General features: G+C 39.1%; 1 protein-coding gene across 1 annotated transcript in view; it reads right to left on the bottom strand.

Moving 5' to 3' along the window:
• Positions 1-20956, bottom strand: part of HCN1 (hyperpolarization activated cyclic nucleotide gated potassium channel 1) — a 330402-nt gene that overhangs the window by 22268 nt on the left and 287178 nt on the right. The window contains exon 6 of the mRNA XM_077816267.1: positions 7662-7902. Coding sequence (XP_077672393.1) covers positions 7662-7902 — 241 coding nt within the window. The remainder of the gene's footprint in view (positions 1-7661; positions 7903-20956) is intronic.

Genomic DNA, 20956 nt, shown 5'->3' on the forward strand with positions numbered 1-20956 from the left:
CTGTGCATAGTCCTGCTGACTTAAATGGATCTACTTATGTGCTTAAAGTTAAGCATGTGCTTAAATGCTATGCTGAATTGGGGTGTATACCCCGAAAACATTAATTCTCCAATGCCTTGAAATTTTAATTTGCCCTTGCGTAAAGTGGGTGTGAAACCCTGTCACATCACCCTGCACAGGTGTAAACGACAACGTGCAAAGCAGTGGATAACCAGGCCCTTAAATGGCAATTTCTTCCTGAGTTTAGAGATACATTATACTGTGATTACTTAAAAGTACCCCAGTAAAAATGTGCTACCTACAGTGCACCCGGAAAAACAGGAGTGACAAAATATAACCTAAATTGACTCAACATTTCCTGTGGTATTATTTTCCACTGCACTGATCTAAAATATACTGACAGTTATGCTTCTGAAATGGGGAAGAAGTTTATAAATAATAGGTAGATCAAAATAGTTTTGCCTAATTGGTCTTCACCAGGCTGAAGTGAACAGAAGATACAATCTATTAGACAGGTTTCAGAGTAGCAGCCGTGTTAGTCTGTATTCGCAAAAAGAACAGGAGTACTTGTGGCACCTTAGAGACTAACCAATTTATTTGAGCTACAGCTCACTTCAGACTTTCAAGTATGGAAGGATTATTGTTAAAAAGATAGTCAATAACTTAAGAAAAATAAAATATAAAAACCCCAGTGTGCCACGAGATACATAGACAACAGTATTATTGTAAATAACCAGGGGAGAAAGTAAGATGCCATAAATATGTTAATGACTAGTCTATTTTAAGAAAATTAAAATGTCAGCAGGGACAAAAATCTGCTTTATTTACACTGGTATTACCCCAATTAGGTTGCCCAACAGAGTTGCTAACATTTCTCTGACTTTGAATAAATTACACAAAATATATTTTGTCTTCTCTCACAAAGCTAAGAACTTGTTCACTGGATACTTAAAGTTTGAGCCAGCCCTTCCTAAAAATCAGGTATGCAGCTCTCTATGTTTGTCTTATGTCTAGTCCCTGGAAGTTCTCAGAATAAGATGGGTTTCAGAGTAACAGCCATGTTAGTCTGTATTCGCAAAAAGAAAAGGAGTACTTGTGGCACCTTAGAGACTAACCAATTTATTTGAGCATAAGCTTTCGTGAGCTACAGGTCACTTCATCAGATGCATACTGTGGAAAGTGTAGAAGATCTTTTTGTACACACAAAGCATGAAAAAATACCTCCCCCTCCCCGCTGGAGAGTGGGGGGAGGTATTTTTTCATGCTTTCTACACTTTCCACAGTATGCATCCAATGAAGTGAGCTGTAGCTCACAAAAGCTTATGCTCAAATAAATTGGTTAGTCTCTAAGGTGCCACAAGTACTCCTTTTCTTTTTTCAGAATAAGATGACAGCAAACGGAGATTTTGAGCAATTTCTGAACCAATAAAAGGTAAATTTCACATTCTTGGCCATGTGGCCAGTAGAGAGCCTGAGAAAATAGAAAAGAGGTGAGGAAGGATCAATGTAAGAGATGAATTGGAAAGACACAGCTGAATAGGTGTCCTAATCGGGACACAATCAGTAAACACTTGAACATTTGAAATTTAAGATCCTTTCCAGCTGCAGACACAGAGGACATCATTATGGGACCTAACAGGGTTAAAATGATTAATAATGTATCCTGTGAAATGATGTATAGCTATGTATCAGATGGCATTCTTTTGTATATTAGAAAATATTTAATGAAGAAATCATTAAAAATAAACTATAGAATAAGTGGTTTTGGTTTGGGGTTTTATAGCAATTGGTCAATATTTGAATCCCCTGGGTTCGAAAAGCATATCTGTAAAAAGGACAATAGTTGCTTGGAATGTGTTTCTTGGGATCTGAATAAAGGACAGACTTATATAAACATAGGTAGGGAACCAGATGGACAGGACATCAACTAGAGGCAGTTGGCTTGGGGACATAAGGCCTAATCCTGCTTCAGTGGGAGTTTTGCCAGTGATTTCAATAAGAGAAGGATCAGGACAATGGTGAGAAAGCAGCCATTTGTCCATGAGCAAGAAAGCAAATAACAACAACAGAGCACTGAACTGGCTCCCAGAAGCATCTGTTCTACTAGGTACTACTTAAGAGGCTATAACTAGAAAAGTGTGCTTGAGCTCTCTCTCTGTCTTTTTCCTAATCCAGAAATATAGATTCCAATCCAGCACATCATTTAAGCATAAAGTTAAAGTTAGGCACATGCTTAAGTGCTAGCCCTGTCCAGAATGGCACATAAGCACATGCCTAACTTTATGCTTAAGTGATGTATTGGATCAGGGTTATATAAAAAGATTGTTTCCAGTCATTACATATTATCCACCACAACCCCAAATCCTTTTCAGAGTCACTGCTTTCCAGGATAGAGTCCCCCGTTTTGTAAGTATGGCCTATATTCTTCATTCCTAGATGTATAAATTTGCATCTAGTAGCACACATTTGTTTGCTTGCACTGAGTTTATCAAACAATCCCAATGGATCTAAATCAATGACCTGTCCTCTTCATTATTTACCATTTCCCCAATTTTTGGTCCATCAGCCAACTTTATCAGTGATGATTTTAATGTTTTCTTCCTAGTCATTGATAAAAATGTTAAATAATGTAGGGGCAAGAACCATTCCCTGTGGGACTCCACTGGAAACACCCACTCAATGACAATCCCCGCTTACAATTACATTTCGAGATCTATCAGTTAGCCAGTTTTTAACCCATTTAATATGTCAATTTTATGTAATTCTCATTTTTTAATCAAAATGTCAAGTGGTACCAAGTCAAATGCCTAAGTATGTTAAGAAAATGCTATTTCTTCTATTAACCAGACTGGTAATTGAAGCAAAAAATTATATCAAGTAAGTTTGAAAGTATCTATTTTCCATAAACCCGTGTTGATTTGCATTAATTACATTACCCTCCTTTAATTCTTTATTAATCAAGTCCCGTATCAGCCACTCCATTACCTTGCCCAGGATCAACATCAGGCTGATAGGCCTATAATTACCTGGGTAATTACTTGGGCTACCACATTTACTCTTTTTCAAAATTGGCACAGTATTATATTGGACATCTGTTGGAAAATAACACAGTAGGGCACAGATTATACAACAAGTTGGAGATAAATATTTAGTTCAGAAGGTGGAGAAAGCTACTAGGGGAAAGGTTGTTTTAGATTTGATTTTGAGAAATAGGGAGGACCTGGTTGAGAATTTGAAAGTGGAAGGCTGCTTGGGTGAAAGTGATCATGAAAAGATAGAATTTATGATTCTAAGGAATGGTAAGAGGGAAAACAGCACAATAAAGATAATGGATTTCAAGAAGACAAACTTTAACAAACTCAGGGAAATTGGTAGGTAAGATCCCATTGGAAGCAAGTCTAAGGGGAAAACCAATTAAATAAATTTGACAGTTGTTCAAGAAGATATTATTAAGGACACAGGAGCAAACTACCCCACTGCATAAGCAAGAGACTACTTGCACAGGCAAGAGGCTTCACAGGAGATCTTCAATTATCTGAAACTCAAAAAAGAGTCCTACAAAAAGTGGAAACAAGGTCAAATTATGAAGGATGAATATAAACAAACAACACAAGCATGTAGGGATAATATTAGAAAGGCTAAGGCACAAAACAAGATTAAACTAAGACAGGGTAGGCCTGTTACTCAATGTGGGGATGGGTGTGGGGGGGGGCAGGAACAATAGCAGAAAATGTGGAAGTGACTGTAGTGCTAAACGACTTTTTTGTTTCAGTTTTCACCAAAGAGTTTAGCAGCGATTGGACATCCGACATAGAGAATGCCAGCTAGAAAAGTTAGATGTCTTCAAGTTGCCATGGCTTGATGAAATACAACACAGAATACACAAGGAGCTGACTGAAAAGATATCAAGGCCATTAACGATTAGAACATAAGAACATAAGAATGGGTCAAACCAATGGTCCATCTAGCCCACTATGCTGTCTTCCGACAGTGGTCAATGTCAGATCCTTCAGAGGGAATGAACAGAACAGGTAATCATCAAGTGATCCATCCCCTGTCACCTATTTCCAGAGGCTAGGGACACTTCAGAGCATGGTTTTGCATCCCTGCCCATCTTGGCTAATAGCCATTGATGGACCTATCCTCCACAAGCTTATCTAGTTCTTTTTTAACCCAGTTATAGTTTTGGCCTTCACAACATCCTCTGGCAAAGAGTTCCATAGGTTGACTGTGCATTGTGTGAAGAAATACTTTTGTTTATTTTAAACCTGATGCCTATTAATTTCATTTGTGTTATGTGGAGTAAATAACACTTCTATATTTACTTTGTCTACCCCAGTCATGGTTTTATGGATCTCTGTCATATCCCCCCTTAGTCATCTGTTTTCTAAGATGAAAAGTCCCAGTCTTTTTAATCTCTGATCTTCAAAAAGGCATGGGAGAGATTCCAGAGGACTGGAAAACAGCTAATATAGTGCTACTATATAAAAAGGGGAATAAGGACAATCCGGGGAAATACAGACCAGTCAGCTTAAATTTATCATCCGGAAAGAAATTGGAGCAAATAATTAAATAATCAATTTGCAAACACCTAGAAGATAATAAGTGATAAGAAACAGGCAGCATGGATTTGTCAAGAACAAATGGTGCCAAACTTACCTAATGGCTTTCTTTGACAGAGAAACAAGCTTTGTGGATAGTGGGGAAGCAGTAGATGTGGTATATCTTAGCTTTTGATACTGTCTCTTATTACCTTCTCATAAACAAACTAGGGAAACACAACCTAGATGGAGCAACTATAAGGTGGGTGCATAACTAGCTGAAAAACCATTCCCAGAGAGTAGTTATCAGTGGTTCACAGTCAAGCTGGAAGGGCATATCAAGTGGGGTCCCACAGGGATCAGTCAAGGTCCAGTTCAGTTCAATATCTTCATCAATTATTTAGATAATGGCATAGAGAGTATGTTTATAAAGCTTGTGGATTATACCAAGATGGGATGGAGGGGGGAAGTTGCAAGTGCTTTGGAGGACAGGATTAAAATTCAAAATGATCGGGAGAAACTGGAGAAACAGTCTGAAGTAAATAGGTTGAAATTCAATAAGGAAAAATGTAAAGTACTCCACTTAGGAAGGAACAATCAATTGCACACATAAAAAAATGGGAAATGATTGCCTAGGAGAAAGTACTGAGGAAAGGGATCTAGGGGCCATTGTGGAGCTAAATATGAGTCAACAGTGTAACACTGTTGCAAAAAAAGCACACATCATTGTGGGATGCATTAGCAGGAGTGTTGTAAGCAAGACACAAAAAGCAATTCTTCCGCTCTACTCTATGCTGATACAGCCTCAATTGGAGTATTGTGTCCACTTCCGGGAGCCAAATTTCAGGAAAGATGTGGACAAATTGGAGAAACTCCCAGAGAAAAGCAATAAAAATGATTAAAGGTCTAGAAAATGTGAACTACGAGGAAAGACAGAAAAAATGGGTTTGTTTAGTCTGAAGAAGAGACGAGTGAGGGGGGACATGATAGTTTTCAAGTACATAAAAGGTTGTTACACGAAGGAGGGAGAAAAATTGTTCTCCTCTGAGGATAGGATAAGAAACAATGGGATTAAATTGCAGCAAGAGAGGCTTAGGTTGGATATTAGGAAAAAATTCCTAACCTTCAGGGTAGTTAAGCACTGGAATATATTGCCTAGGGAGATTGTGGAATCTCCGTAACTGGAGTTTTTAAAATGTGAGCAAAATATATTTCCCTTTAACTTTATTCTCAGAAACAGCTGAGCCCTTTTGCTAAAACTTTTTTAAAAATACTGAGCCTAAGGCAGACACCAGTATGGAAAATTTCATCCCAACTGGCTGAAGTTTGGCAAAGTTATAAGCAACTGAAAACAGAGTCTTTTAATGGGGAAAATGTCAGACAACCTTAATTGTAGGCATCACTTTCAGCTCCATCTATAATAAATTTTACAGCCATTGATATCGGATAGAACTTTGAGTTTCCTTTGTTTAAGTTTTGTTCTATGTTTTTGTAACTTGGTTCACCTTTTTTTGACATCCAGTGGGATGTTGGTGTTTCCCTTTTAGGGTATAAGACGTATTCTGGGCTTTCATGATACGATACTGTATTGTCCTCAGGAATACTGCTGCAATTAGTCATCACAGCATATAGACATGCATTTGTGCTCTTTTGGTGTAGAAGAAGTGTTTTTGACATTTTTAGAATACACCTCCTTGCCCATCCACTCTCAGAATCAGGACATTTTTGGTGCACTGCCTAAGGCTAAAGGAGACCAAGGTTGCTTGGCTTTTTCATCCTTCAACCTTTTCTTTCTCCTTAATCTCCATTCTGTAGCAAATACAATTATGTGCCTTGCCTCCAAGCCTGTAGGATAAGCACATGATTCCTTTATTTAACTGATGCTGTAAGCACTGGCACAAATCACCTGGAAAGGGCTACTGTGCAGTGACAAGGCCTGCTGGCCAAGACAGTAGGAGAGATTTCAGTATACTTCTGTAAGATGAAATTGGTTAAAGATCTACATGCCCCAGTTCAAACAAGAACTGAGCTAAGTTCACAGCTCTGAGCTTTTCATTCTGTACATCTAAATGTCACTTGTTAGGCTTTAAATACAACTAAAAAATTCTGAAAGGCTTTTGACATAATTTTTCAATGCTTCATGGGATTTAGCTAAAATTAATACAAAAACTAACTAGCTATGAGCCAGACCTACAACTCCAGTTGCGGCTAATGGTAGCTCCAGGTACTCAGCATTTCTGAAAATCAGGCTTATTGCTACTCTTAGTAGAAGACTCCTATTCTATTGCACTAGAATATCTTATCACAGCTGATATATTTTCATGCTGGTCAGATATTATATGTAAAAAGGTATATGCTCATCCATATGTAAATATTTCATATACCTTCAGTTAAATGCAAATCTGATTTTCATTAGGGTTACCACTGAATTGAATTAAATTAGACCAAAATTTATGTTTAGTTCTTATTAACTTACATCTAACTGAGAGCTGTCCAGTCCTTTAGAGATGCCAGTCTATGACAGCACAGACTGGAACTCTAGTAATTGTAGCTTGTTAAAAATTAGTGAAAGAGCACTAATACCCATCTGAAAGCTCCAGGGAGGATATCAGAAGTATCCCATATATTATGGTCTTTTATCAACTCTCTAACTTTTTTATACGTTGGAGTCTATCGTGTAGATATACTTTCACATCGGTGTCCAACAACCCACAACCCCCTTTAAAGAAGATGAATTATGTTTATTTTACCTTAGAAATATTTCAGCCTGTTCAAAATTACTTTGCAAATTATTGCGTTTCTTAGTAAGATACAGCACATTACCTAAGAGTGCTCTTAATTCAATGTCACTCTGAAATCAGACAGTTTAATTGAGAATATTACTTTAGGAAATACCTGAGAAAGCTACTAGCTGTAGAGGATAACCTATCACTGAAATGGTAAGCAGTCTCTAAATGTATTATTCAAAAATACTGAAAGCACTATTCTCTGACATCAGAATTCTCTAGGCAACAAATGCTCACCAGACACGTTCTAATATCTCTATATATCTGACATTTGAACATGTTTTGTTCTAGCACATTCACCCCATATGTTATCATACATTTCCTTATTACTTACCTCCAAAGTAAGAGCCATCTGTCAGCTTCATCTCCTTACTGGATTTAGTGATGACACCAGCGACCCCATGTTGAATGAAATACATCTTTTTACCCACAGCCCCTTCTCGGATAATATAATCGCCAGGTTGGAACACCTCAAACCGAAGCTTGCTCAGCATGGCTGTCACAAAATTGGGGTCTGCGTTAGCGAAAAGAGGCATTGTGGCAACCAGCTTGCGACAGTTGAAATTGACTATCTCCTAAATGGGAGGGAAACATAATGATAGTAATAGTCAGCAAATAGACATCCTAGAGTGGGTAGGTAAAACAAAAAAACAAAAACAGTGTACACAATAAGATAAGACTTTTTTCAGTAGAAATTTTGTGTGTACTTACTAGACATAAGTCTTTCATTTTGTGGCTCATTTCTAGTCATTTTCATTCCTGTTGCTACTAAAATGGTAAATGAAACAAAAAACCCCCAAACCAAACTAACGAAAACCCAAACAACCCCTCATACTTCCCCACCCCACAAAAGAAACCACACCACTATTTCTATTGAGGCAAAAGGTAGGTTCTTCATGGGTCCCCTTGCAACTTATTTATTCTCCTTGGCTTTTAAGAAAAATTATGGACAAACAGACACTACATATGAATTACAGCCACTGAAAACTCTGTAAAAAGGGCACAGCTTGCAAAACAAGATGGAACAAATTCTCTGCTGGCATAACTCCAATAATTTGAGTGAAGTTATACGAGCAGAAAATCTTAACTTTTATTTTTGACATTTGTATCAACGGTATCTGTACAACTGCAGCAGCTTTAGGGGTAACATAAATGCACATTATGGACTTCTTCCAAAGCCCATTGAAGTCAATGGAAAGATGCCTCTGGATCAGGAACCATCAGATCTGAACTTATGGTAACTAATCATAGAATTATTGGCCGCAATCCTGCAAAGGAATCCATACAAGTGGACCTTTGCATCCACATAGTATCCTGTTGACTTCCTGGGACTCCATAAAGGTTTTAAGGGTCCAAGGTAGCAAACCAATGTCCATTATCAGGGCCATTGGCAGGCATTACATCCAAAGGAGAACACTACAAGATTAAATATGCTACTTGTTTTAAATTGAAATATGTGTCATTCCTGGAAGTGATTTGCTAGACAATTCTCGCAGACCTTAATTTGTCTTACTTAGAAAAACTCCCTTGGACAATATATTCAGTTCCATGCAAGGGTTTACAAGCTATCACACTGAAGGACATTCCACGAGATTGATTGGTATTGGTCATGAAGAGGGATTCCAACAGGACACAGCCCATTGGGTACAGTTAGCAACCAATGTATTAAAAGTATGACAAAACGTTATATATGATCATCTGTATATAAATGCACAACTGCATTAAAAACAAAAAAACATGCAAACAGTGGTACTATTTATATCATGCCAATTGCCTTAGAAAGTTCAATGTTACTTCAGTAACAGCAGCGTATCCCAGGCCTTCACTACAGCAAGTACAAGGAGGTGTATCGGTAATGCAGCAAATACTGAGGTAAAGTCATCTAGGAAGATTTTAAGGGTGCCCACTAGATGGCACCAATCACAAAGATTGCCTTAGGTTCTACTAGATTTGTGTTACTTGCTGACCAGTGTAGCACATGTATGGCACAAGAGTGGAAGAGAGAAAATCCAAACTAAAGAATGGATCCTTCAAAATGAAAAAAAAAAAAAAAAAAGAAACTGGAAGAAGAGCACAAGGCAAAACAAGTGTCCCAGTGGCAGGAAGTTATTATCCCCATCAATTTCTTACTCCCCACTAAAAGAAGCCCAGGGCAAATGTAAAAGCAATGAGGAGTCCTTGTGGCACCTTAGAGACTAACAAATTTATTTGGGCATAAGCTTTTGTGGGCTAAAACCCACTTCATCAGATGCATGGGGTGAAAAATACAGTAAGCAGAATATATATTCTAACACATGAAAAGATGGGAGTTGCCTTACTAGTAGGGGGAGGGTCAGTGCTAACGAGCCAATTCAATTAAGGTGGAAGTGCCTATTCTCAACACTTGACAAGAAAGGGTGAATACCAAGGGAGAGAAAATTACTTTTGTAGTGCTAACAAGGCCAGTGCAATCAAGGTGGCCCATTTCCAACAGCTGACAAGAAGGTGTGAGGGAAAATTACTTTTTGTAGTGACCCATCCACTCCCAGTCTTTATTCAGGCCTAATTTGATGGTGTCCAGTAATTAATTCCAGTTCTGCAGTTTCTCGTTGGAGTCTGTTTTTGAAGTTTTTTTGTTAAAGAATTGCCACTTTTAAGTCTGTTATTGAGTGTCCAGGGATGTTGAAGTTTTCTCCTACTGGTTTTTGAATGTTACAATTCTTGATGTCTGATTTCATAGAATCATAGAATATCAGGGTTGGAAGGGACCCCTGAAGGTCATCTAGTCCAACCCCCTGCTCGAAGCAGTACCAATTCCCAGTTAAATCATCCCAGCCAGGGCTTTCTCAAGCCTGACCTTAAAAACCTCTAAGGAAGGAGATTCTACCACCTCCCTAGGTAACGCATTCCAGTGTTTCACCACCCTCTTAGTGAAAAAGTTTTTCCTAATATCCAATCTAAACCTCCCCCACTGCAACTTGAGACCATTACTCCTCATTCTGTCATCTGCTACCATTGAGAACAGTCTAGAGCCATCCTCTTTGGAACCTCCTTTCAGGTAGTTGAAAGCAGCTATCAAATCCCCCCTCATTCTTCTCTTCTGCAGGCTAAACAATCCCAGCTCCCTCAGCCTCTCCTCATAAGTCATGTGTTCTAGACCCCTAATCATTTTTGTTGCCCTTCGCTGGACTCTCTCCAATTTATCCACATCCTTCTTGTAGTGTGGGGCCCAAAACTGGACACAGTACTCCAGATGAGGCCTCACCAATGTCGAATAGAGGGGAACGATCACGTCCCTCGATCTGCTCGCTATGCCCCTACTTATACATCCCAAAATGCCATTGGCCTTCTTGGCAACAAGGGCACACTGCTGACTCATATCCAGCTTCTCGTCCACTGTCACCCCTAGGTCCTTTTCCGCAGAACTGCTGCCTAGCCATTCGGTCCCTAGTCTGTAGCGGTGCATTGGATTCTTCCATCCTAAGTGCAGGACCCTGCACTTATCCTTATTGAACCTCATCAGATTTCTTTTGGCCCAATCCTCCAATTTGTCTAGGTCCTTCTGTATCCTATCCCTCCCCTCCAGCGTATCTACCACTCCTCCCAGTTTAGTATCATCCGCAAATTTGCTGAGAGTGCAATCCACACCATCCTCCAGATCATTTATGAAGATATTGAACAAAACCGGCCCCAGGACCGACACTTGGGGCACTCCACTTGATACCGGCTGCCAACTAAACATGGAGCCATTGATCACTACCCATTGAGCCCGACAATCTAGCCAGCTTTCTACCCACCTTATAGTGCATTCATCCAGCCCATACTTCCTTAACTTGCTGACAAGAATACTGTGGGAGACCGTGTCAAAAGCTTTGCTAAAGTCAAGAAACAATACATCCACTGCTTTCCCTTCATCCACAGAACCAGTAATCTCATCATAAAAGGCGATTAGATTAGTCAGGCATGACCTTCCCTTGGTGAATCGATGTTGGCTGTTCCTGATCACTTTCCTCTCATGCAAGTGCTTCAGGATTGATTCTTCGAGGACCTGCTCCATGATTTTTCCAGGGACTGAGGTGAGGCTGACTGGCCTGTAGTTCCCAGGATCCTCCTTCTTCCCTTTTTTAAAGATTGGCACTACATTAGCCTTTTTCCAGTCATCCGGGACTTCCCCCGTTCGCCACGAGTTTTCAAAGATAATGGCCAATGGCTCTGCAATCACAGCCGCCAATTCCTTCAGCACTCTCGGATGCAACTCGTCCGGCCCCATGGACTTGTGCACGTCCAGCTTTTCTAAATAGTCCCTAACCACCTCTATCTCCACAGAGGGCTGGCCATCTCTTCCCCATTTTGTGATGCCCAGCGCAGCAGTCTGGGAGCTGACCTTGTTAGTGAAAACAGAGGCAAAAAAAGCATTGAGTACATTAGCTTTTTCCACATCCTCTGTCACTAGGTTGCCTCCCTCATTCAGTAAGGGGCCCACACTTTCCTTGGCTTTCTTCTTGTTGCCAACATACCTGAAAAAACCCTTCTTGTTACTCTTGACATCTCTCGCTAGCTGCAGCTCCAGGTGCGATTTGGCCCTCCTGATTTCATTCCTACATGCCCGAGCAATATTTTTATACACATCCCTGGTCATATGTCCAACCTTCCACTTCTTGTAAGCTTCTTTTTTATGTTTAAGATCCGCTAGGATTTCACCATTAAGCCAAGCTGGTCGCCTGCCATATTTACTATTCTTTCGACTCATTGGGATGGTTTGTCCCTGTAACCTCAACAGGGATTCTTGAAATACAGCCATCCATTTATTTGCATCCATTTATTCTTTTACGTAGAGACTGTCCAGTTTGGCCAATGTACATGGCAGAGGGGCATTGCTGGCACATGATGGCATATATCACATTGGTAGATGTGCAGGTGAAAGAGCCCCTGATGGTGTGGCTCATGTGGTTAGGTCCTATGATGGTGCCCCTTGGATAGATATGCGGACAGAGTTGGCAACGGGGTTTGTTGCAGGGATTGGTTCCTGGGTTAGTGTTTTTGTTGTGTGGTGTGTAGTTGCTGGTGAGTATTTGCTTCAGGTTGGGGGGCTGTCTGTAAGCGAAGACTGGCCTATCTCCCAAGGTCAGTGAGAGTGAGGGATCGTCCTTCAGGATACACTGTAGATCCTTGATGATGCACTGGAGAGGTTTCAGTTGGGGGCTGTAGGTGATGGCTAGTGGCGTTCTGTTACTTTCTTTGTTGGGCCTGTCCTATAGTAGGTGACTTCTGAGTACCCTTCTGGCCCTGTCAATCTGTTTCTTCACTTCCCCAGGTGGGTACTGTAGTTTTAAGAACACTTGATAGAGATCCTGTAGGTGTTTGTCTCCATCTGAGGGATTGGAGCAAATGCGGTTGTATCTTAGAGCTTGGCTGTAGACAATGGATCATGTGGTGTGGTCTGGATGAAAGCTGGAAGCATGTAGGTAAGTATAGCGGTCAGTAGGATTCCGGTATAGGGTGGTGTTTATGTGACTATCGCTTATTTGCACTATGTTGTCTAGGAAGTGGATCTCTTGTGTGGACCGGTCCAGGCTGAGGTTGATGGTGGGGTGGAAATGATTGAAATCCTGGTGGAATTCCTCAAGGGCCTCCTTCCCATGGGTTCAGATGATAAAGATGTCATCAGTGTAGAGAAAGTAGAGTAAGAGTGCTAGAGGACGAGAGCTGAGGAAGCGTTGTTCTAAATCTCCTACATTTGGGACAGAGTTATGACATCTTAGGACACTCACTCAGGAGAATGTCACTATGTAAGGACAATGTAAGGACAAGGAAAAGGGGATGGTGAGAAAGAGAGAATGGAGGTGGGGAGTGAAATATGGAATTAATTCCAGAGCAAGACATAAAAGGATACAAGTGGGAGCTCATCCACCACATACAGAGCTTCTAACTCCAAAAGGGAGGAAACCACTGTCTACTTGGAAAATACATCCAACCATAATTATAAGCCTTTCTCCTTCTTTGAAAATATATATTTCCTCTTGAGAACTCATCTCTCTATCTACTTCTCTCTCTTGCTACGTATAAGCTATATATAAACCTACACACACACACCCACACAGAGTTTATCAGGTAAGGCTGTCTTGTGGCTGCTTTGATTTATACAACCACTGCTGTGGTAATTTCAGCCATTACTGTTCTAGTGAATGCATTCATTTTATTTGTTTTTATTTCTATACAAGCTTAAGCTAAAATACAAAATTCCCTTATTTAAAATGTGAGAAGGTGGAAAATTACCAGAAAGGGAGAGAGAAATGCATGAAGACTGAGCAACAAAATGGCATTTTTAAGTGCTCTGTTTTTCCATAAATTGTTTTTATATTTAGATCTGTCAAGGTGGAATTTTTTGTTGGTCTTAATCACAAGTCATGCAGTAACCTGAAGTTCTTGTGTATCATATTACATTTATTACATATTGTATTAATTGAGCAAATAGAAAGGAGTAAAGATTATGGATGTGGGTTTTAGGTAACTGGAATAGCACTATAAGAAATAGCTTGGTATGTCAAGAAATGGTAACAAGAACAAACTGCAGGAACAATACTCAGTCCTGAATTCTGTACACAGAAAAATCGCTGGTTTCAGAGTAACAGCCATGTTAGTCTGTATTCGCAAAAAGAAAAGGAGTACTTGTGGCACCTTAGAGACTAACCAATTTATTTGAGCATAAGCTTTCGTGAGCTCGAAAGCTTATGCTCAAATAAATTGGTTAGTCTCTAAGGTGCCACAAGTACTCCTTTTCTTTTTGAGAAAAATCTCTGAGAAGTTTTTCCCAAGTAGGATCTTCAGGATAGGACCCAGACTGTGCTACATGATATAGTACCATCAGGATCGAGCTTCTTGCTCCTCCCCGCCACACCAAAAAACTACCCAACTAATGAGCAAATTCTTAGGGAGTAAATATTTATATATAAAGTGGTTAAAGGGAAATCAGCACAGAGAGATTCTCAGGATAAGATTTAAATGGGATGAGCACTGATTTACAGGCTGCCCTATTACACCTTGGATTCCCTGACAGTTTTGTTCAACCTTTATTGAAATCATCAGATCTTCTTGTTCTGCATGACTTCAATATGCCTGAAGATGATTGATGACCTTTCCAAAGGGCTGTCAGTTTGTTTGGGCCCAGCACGTGAAGCTGGTCAGACTTTGTATCTTGGTTGTGGTTTGGGGGTTAGAGAGAGATTACACCAGTGCTCAATGGATGGATAACTTTCTTAAGAAGACAGGGGCAGGTGTTTTTCTGGTGCGGTACACTAACAATGACCTGAAAGAAAAACATAAAATCATCACCAGTAAAGACTGCTGATGACACACAGCCTTTGTCTACATTTGCTGTGGCTTGTAGGACATGAGTAGCTAAACCAAACAATGTGGTATTTAGTTCAGAGAGCCTCTGATTTATACTCTTCTTAAACTCTGCTTCTGCTTAAAAGGAGGAAGAACTGTTTCAGGAAACTAAAAATAACTTGTGATCTTTGCCTCAATTTCCCGGTCTTTTGACAGAGTAGGCTGCACAGAATATGGTCAATATTCATCTTCCAGAGCAAGCAAATTATCCCAGGAAGAGATCAGCACAAAACGAGCAGTACTGAGAAAACAATTTTTCTTTGTAAGTAAGAAGAGACAACTACAGGAAAACCTACAGAACATTATGTCCAGGGACTCTGGAAGCTTAAATATATTTTTAAACTGCTCTGATATCTTGTGATTAATCATTAACGCTGCACTTTAAAAATATTTTAGTTATACCTGAAAACTATATAGTTACACATTGAGCTGTTAGATCAATGACATTGTCATCTGTCTCTCTCTCTCTCTCTCTCTTTTTTTTAAAAGTGTATTGACTATTTTGCTCTGTCATCTGTGGTGAAAAACTGGCATTCTGCTAGGTTTAATAGTTCAGTGCGTAATATTAACATTCTTCTTCCACTGTTTGAATATTGGAGTAATTAGCACTTTTAACAACACTCAGGTCCCAATTTGATTTCACCTACACCAGTTTTACACTAGGATAATTCCATAGACTTCACTGCAGTTATTTATAACTTACATTAGTGTAAGTCAGCCTCCATAAATGCATAAGATAATGCAGAGTCGTTAAGATAAGGTAACTGTGTATCTGCAACCCATGGGATGTAGCATTAACTCAATATATTCTTGGGAATCTATATAAATGCTGGCCTTCTGGATATTTTTCCTTCCTTTCCTACATGATTGTTGTTTTCTATTCAACTCTTTGTATACATTTTTTATACATTGGAATTATCATTATATTAAGTTCAACTGCAGACAGGGTAATCCTTTTAAGGTTATGTGGTTCAACCAAATCTTCAGTAAAGTCAGTCTGATAAACAATATTCAACTTCCCTCATTGCTGCTTAATTCCCTTGCTTGACCTTTGTGAGAGAACATTATTGGGCCTCCTGTATTGTATTTCTGTTGCACTTTTTAGTGCTATTTAGAAAGACAGCAATGAAGGAAAAAAGACGTCCGATACCCAGCCACAAAGCCTTAGTTTCTTTTTATAAGTGAGTATAGTCTGCAACTTCTTAAAGGTTCTGAAATGTTCTAATATGTCTTTTTAACTTTGGTTTCCAGCTGGGAGGAGAACCAGAAGTGTCAAAATATCATCCGGAACAGAAGTGCTGGAAATATTTTAAGGAACCTTATGACTGTGAGATAACCAGCCCAATGTTACAGAGAGGAAGTCAAAACAGATATGAATAATGTAATCAAAAGGAAACAAACATAAGAATAGCCAAACTATCCATGATGACTCCAGAATCTTTTTCTTAAGTGGTAAAAGCTAATTTAGACCCCATCATTGCATATGAATAATTGGGAGTATTTTTCTAATGTGCATTAATTTGCATTTATCAATATCGAATTTCATCTGGCATTTTGTTGCGCAGTCATCCCATGTTGTCAGATCCCATTGTAACTTTTCACAGTCAGCTTTGGACTTACCTATCTTGCATAATGTTGTATTATCTGAAAATTTTGCCACCTCATCGGTTACCCTCTTTTCCAGATCATTTAAGAATATGTTGAAGAGCAAAGGTCCCAGTACACATCCTTGGGGACCCAACTGTTTCTCTCTCTCTACTGTGAAAAATGAACATTTATTCCTATCCTTTGTTTCTTCTCTTTTAAAGAGTTACTGATCCATGAGAGGACCTTTCCTCTTAGTCTATGACTGCTTACTTTGTTTAAGAGCTTTTGGAGAGGTACCATGCCAAAAGCTTTCTGAAAGTCCAAATACACTGTATCCACTGGATCACCCTTGTTCACATTCTTGTTGACATCCTCAAAGAATTTTAGTACATTGGTAAGGCATGTTCATAAAAGCCATGTTGCCTCTTCCCCAACAAATCATATTCATCTATGTGTCTGATAATTATTTTCTTTACTGTAGCTTTAACCAATCTGCCTAGTTCTGAAGTTAGGCTTACTGGCCTGTAATTGCCAGGATTGCCTCTGGAGCCTCTTTTAAAAATTGGTGCTACATTAGCTATCCTCCAGTCATCTGGTACAGAAATTGATTTAAGCAATGTGTTATGTACCACTGTTAGTAGTTCTGCAGTTTCATATTTGAGTTTCTTCAGAACACTTGGGAGAATACCATCTGGTTCTGGTGTCTTATTCGTATTTAATTTACCAATTTATTCCAAAATCTCCTCTGTTGACACCTCAGTCTGGGACCGTTACTCAGATTTTTCACCTAAAAAGAATAGCTTAGGCCCCATATCCTCTGCAGTGAAGACCAATGCAAAAAAATATTATACAATCCCTGGATGCATAAATAGGGAATCTCAAGTAGGAGTACAGGAAGATTATAATACCTCTGTATTTGGCTCTTGTGTGACCATTACTGGAATTCTGTGACCAGTTCTGGTGGCCACAATTCAAGAAGGATGTTAATAAATAGAAGATTCAGACAAGAGATGCAAAAATATTTAAAGGATTTGACAACATGCTTTGTAGTGATAGACTCCAGGAGCTCAATCTGTTTAACTGAGAGAAGGTTAAGGGATGACTTGATCACAGTGTGCAAGTATTTACATGGGGAACCAAAATTTTATAATAGAGAGTTCTTCAATCTAGCAGACAAAGGTATAACAAGATTCAATGTCTGGAAGTTGAAACTAGACAAATTCAGACTAGAAATAATATACACATTTTTAAAAGTGAGGGTAATTAACCATTGGACCAACTGACCAAGTGTTATGGTGGTCTCACCATCACTGGCAATCTTTAAATCAAGAATGGAAGTTATTCTAAAAGATTTGCTCTAGTTCAAATGGGAATTAATTCAGCGAAGTCCTATAGCCTGTGTTATATAGGTCAGACTAGAAGATCACATAAATGAACCCTTCTGGTTTTATAATCTATTAATCTACTAAACATCTTGTAGGTTGTGCAAGACTCAGCTTACTTTCCAAGTGATGGCATTCACCACAAAAGGACCCCCATATATTGTTATGAAACTTATAGAGGCTTTTAGTTTTGACTACATATGAGATATTTCAGTACTTCAAACATATAAATATTTGAACTGACATTTTAAAATTAGGTGGTCTATATATTCAGTGACGTTTCCCATAAAACTCTTCATACAAGGTTATGCTCAAATAAACTGGTTAGTCTCTAAGGTGCCACAAGTACTCCTTTTCTTCATACAAGGGTGCAGCTATTGTTTAGTTAATTAGGTTACTGTCCTTATTTCAAACATTTCTTTAAGTACTTTACTGTATTTTTAAGCCCTACATTTGTTTTGTGAAGAAGCAAACTATTAGAGACAAAACCATAAAGAATAAAGCACAAAATGAGTTACACCTATCAAGGGACATAAAGACAATAAGAAGAGGTTCTACAGGCAAGAGAAAGATGACAAAAAGTGTAGGTCCACTATTTAGAGTAGAAAGAGAGCTAATAATGGACAACACCAAAAAGGCTGAGGCATTTAATGGCTATTTTACTTCAGTCTTCATGAAAAAGGTTAATTGTGACCAGCTAACACAATTAATATTAACAACTAGGGGGAAGGAATGCAAGCTAGAATATGGAAAGAAAGAGTTAAAGAATATTTAGATAGGCTTGATATATTCACATTGGTGGGATCTGACAAAATTCACCCTAGGGCACTTAAGGAACTAGCTGAAGCAATCTCGGAACCATTAGTGATTATCTTTGAGAACTCGTGAAGGACAGGAGAGGTCCCAGAGGACTGGAGAAGGGCAAACGTAGTACCTATTTTTAAAATGGGGAAAAAGGCAGACCCAGGGAATTATAGACTAGTCAAATTATCAAGCAATCATTCTCATAAGTAAACCAGATAAATGTGGCCTAGATGAAATTACTATAAGGTGTGTACACAAGTAGTTGAAAAACTGTTCTCAAAGAGTAGTTATTAATAGTTCACTGTCAAACTCTATCTAGTGGGGTCCTTCAGGGGTCTGGAACTATTTAATATTTTCATTAACAACTTGGATAATGAGGTGGAGAGTATGCTTATAAAATTTATGGATGATACCAACTTGGAAGGGGTTGCTAGCACTTTGGAGGACAGGGTTAAAATTCAAAATGACCTTGATAAATTGGATAATTGGTCTGAAATAAAAAAGCTGAAATTCAGGAAAGTGCAAAGTACTACATGTTTAAGAAGGAAAAATCAAGTACACAAATACATAACGGGGAATAACTGGATGGACATTAGTACTGCAGAAAAGGATCTATAGTGGATCAAAAATGGAACACAAGCCAATATGGTCCAGTTGCAAAAAGGCTAATATCATACCAGAGTGTATTAACAAGACTGTCATATTTAAGACATGGGAGAAAATCATTCTGCTCTACTTGGCATTGATGAAGCTGAGTATTGTAACTAATTTTGGGCACCATGTCTTAAAAAGGATGTGGCCAAACTGGAGAAAATCCAGAGGAGAACAACAAAAATGATGAGTTAGAAAACTGGACTGATGAAGTTAAAAAAACTATGCCCAGTTTAGTCTTGAGACAAGAAACTGAGGGGGGGAACTGAGAACAGTCTTCAAATATGTTAAAAGCTGTTATAAAGAGGACCGTGATCAACTATTCTCCATGCCTATTGCTGGTAAAACAAGAAGTCATTGGCTTAATCTCTAGCAACGGAGATTTAGGTCTGATATTAGGAGAAAATTTCTAACTATAAGCATAGTTTACCAAGGGAGGTTGTGGAATCCCCATCATTGGAGGTTTTAAAGAAAAGATTGGTCAAACACCTGTCAGGGATAGTTTAGGTTTACTTGGTCCCACCTAAGCACTGGGTGCTGGACATGCTGGCCTCTGAAGGTCCCTTCCAGCTCTACATTTCTATAATTAGTTTTGAGTAGTAGCATACCAAAGCCCTGTTTGTGCATGCACAGATCTGTAACAACATTATATCACTGGTTCCTAGCTTCAACTGATTAATGATATGCTTGAAGCAAAACCATAGACATTAACATCTTGGACTTTGGGAAATCTGACTCAGGATCTGAATCACAAGGTGGGTGAGGTAATATCTTTTACTGGACCAACTTCTGTTGGTGAGAGAGACATCTTGTGTGTCTAATATCCTGGGACCAACATATTTACAACTAGATTATATACAGGATCTGAATGACACACTGGAAACGTATTTAAATGCTAGCCCTGGGATGAAATCCTGGCCCAGTCAAAGTAAATGAAAAACTGCCATTGATTTCAAAAGGACCATGATTTCACGACTGGATCTGAACAACCCAAAACTTTCGGTAATTTTGAACCCAGTTCTTGATCGGAAGTTTATTGTTTGGGTCCATCTTTGTAATTGATACAATACACAATAAACTGAAGTTTGACTTTTCAGGTGTAGATGAATTTATTGGTTTTAGTAAACTTAAATCAGAATATAAATGTTATTTTCACACAGTATTGTGCAATTCTAATAGATGTAGCTCCCATTCCTCCTCTTTTATTCTACTCTCCCATTCCTCTTTTCTCCTCCTTTTGAGTTGACTTTGGACAATTTTGTATTGAGTAGTGGGATTGTGGCATCCATGAGAAGTAACTCATCTCCACTTCTTTTCTCCTTCCTTTCCTCAACCTGGTATTTTCCTCTGTTATTAGAGCCAAGTTAAGGCAGGATCCTAGCAGCAGTGCCTCAGAGTCAGAAGGCAATATGGAATAGTGAGGTAGAGTAGCAGGTGATAGCTCCGCACACAGCTAAGCAACCTGGGCTGCCTCACATAGGAGGGAAAGAGGACTCAGCAGTGGGCAGAAGCAAACAAATCACCTGGGGGTCAAGGGTGGGGAGGAAGAATCTGTGTTTAGGATGCCATTGTGAGATAGGCTGGGACTGAAAGAAAAGACTAAAATAAAGAAATGAATTATAGGGAAAGCTTACGAAGGAGTAGGAACAGGATCTGTACCAAGATATTAAAGTCACTCTGCCCTCTCCTCTCCTATTTCCACCTCTGCCTCTTTGTACTCCTCCCCACTCTTCCCTCTTCTTCTCTGCTTTGCCCTCTTCCTCAGATCATCTTCATGCTGCAGTCCTATTTAGTGAAATGAAATGAGTCAGCAAACGAGAAGGCTCTGAAGGGGACA

The sequence above is a fragment of the Eretmochelys imbricata genome, chromosome 5 (assembly GCF_965152235.1).
Source record: "Eretmochelys imbricata isolate rEreImb1 chromosome 5, rEreImb1.hap1, whole genome shotgun sequence".
NCBI classification, from domain to species: Eukaryota; Metazoa; Chordata; order Testudines; family Cheloniidae; genus Eretmochelys; species Eretmochelys imbricata.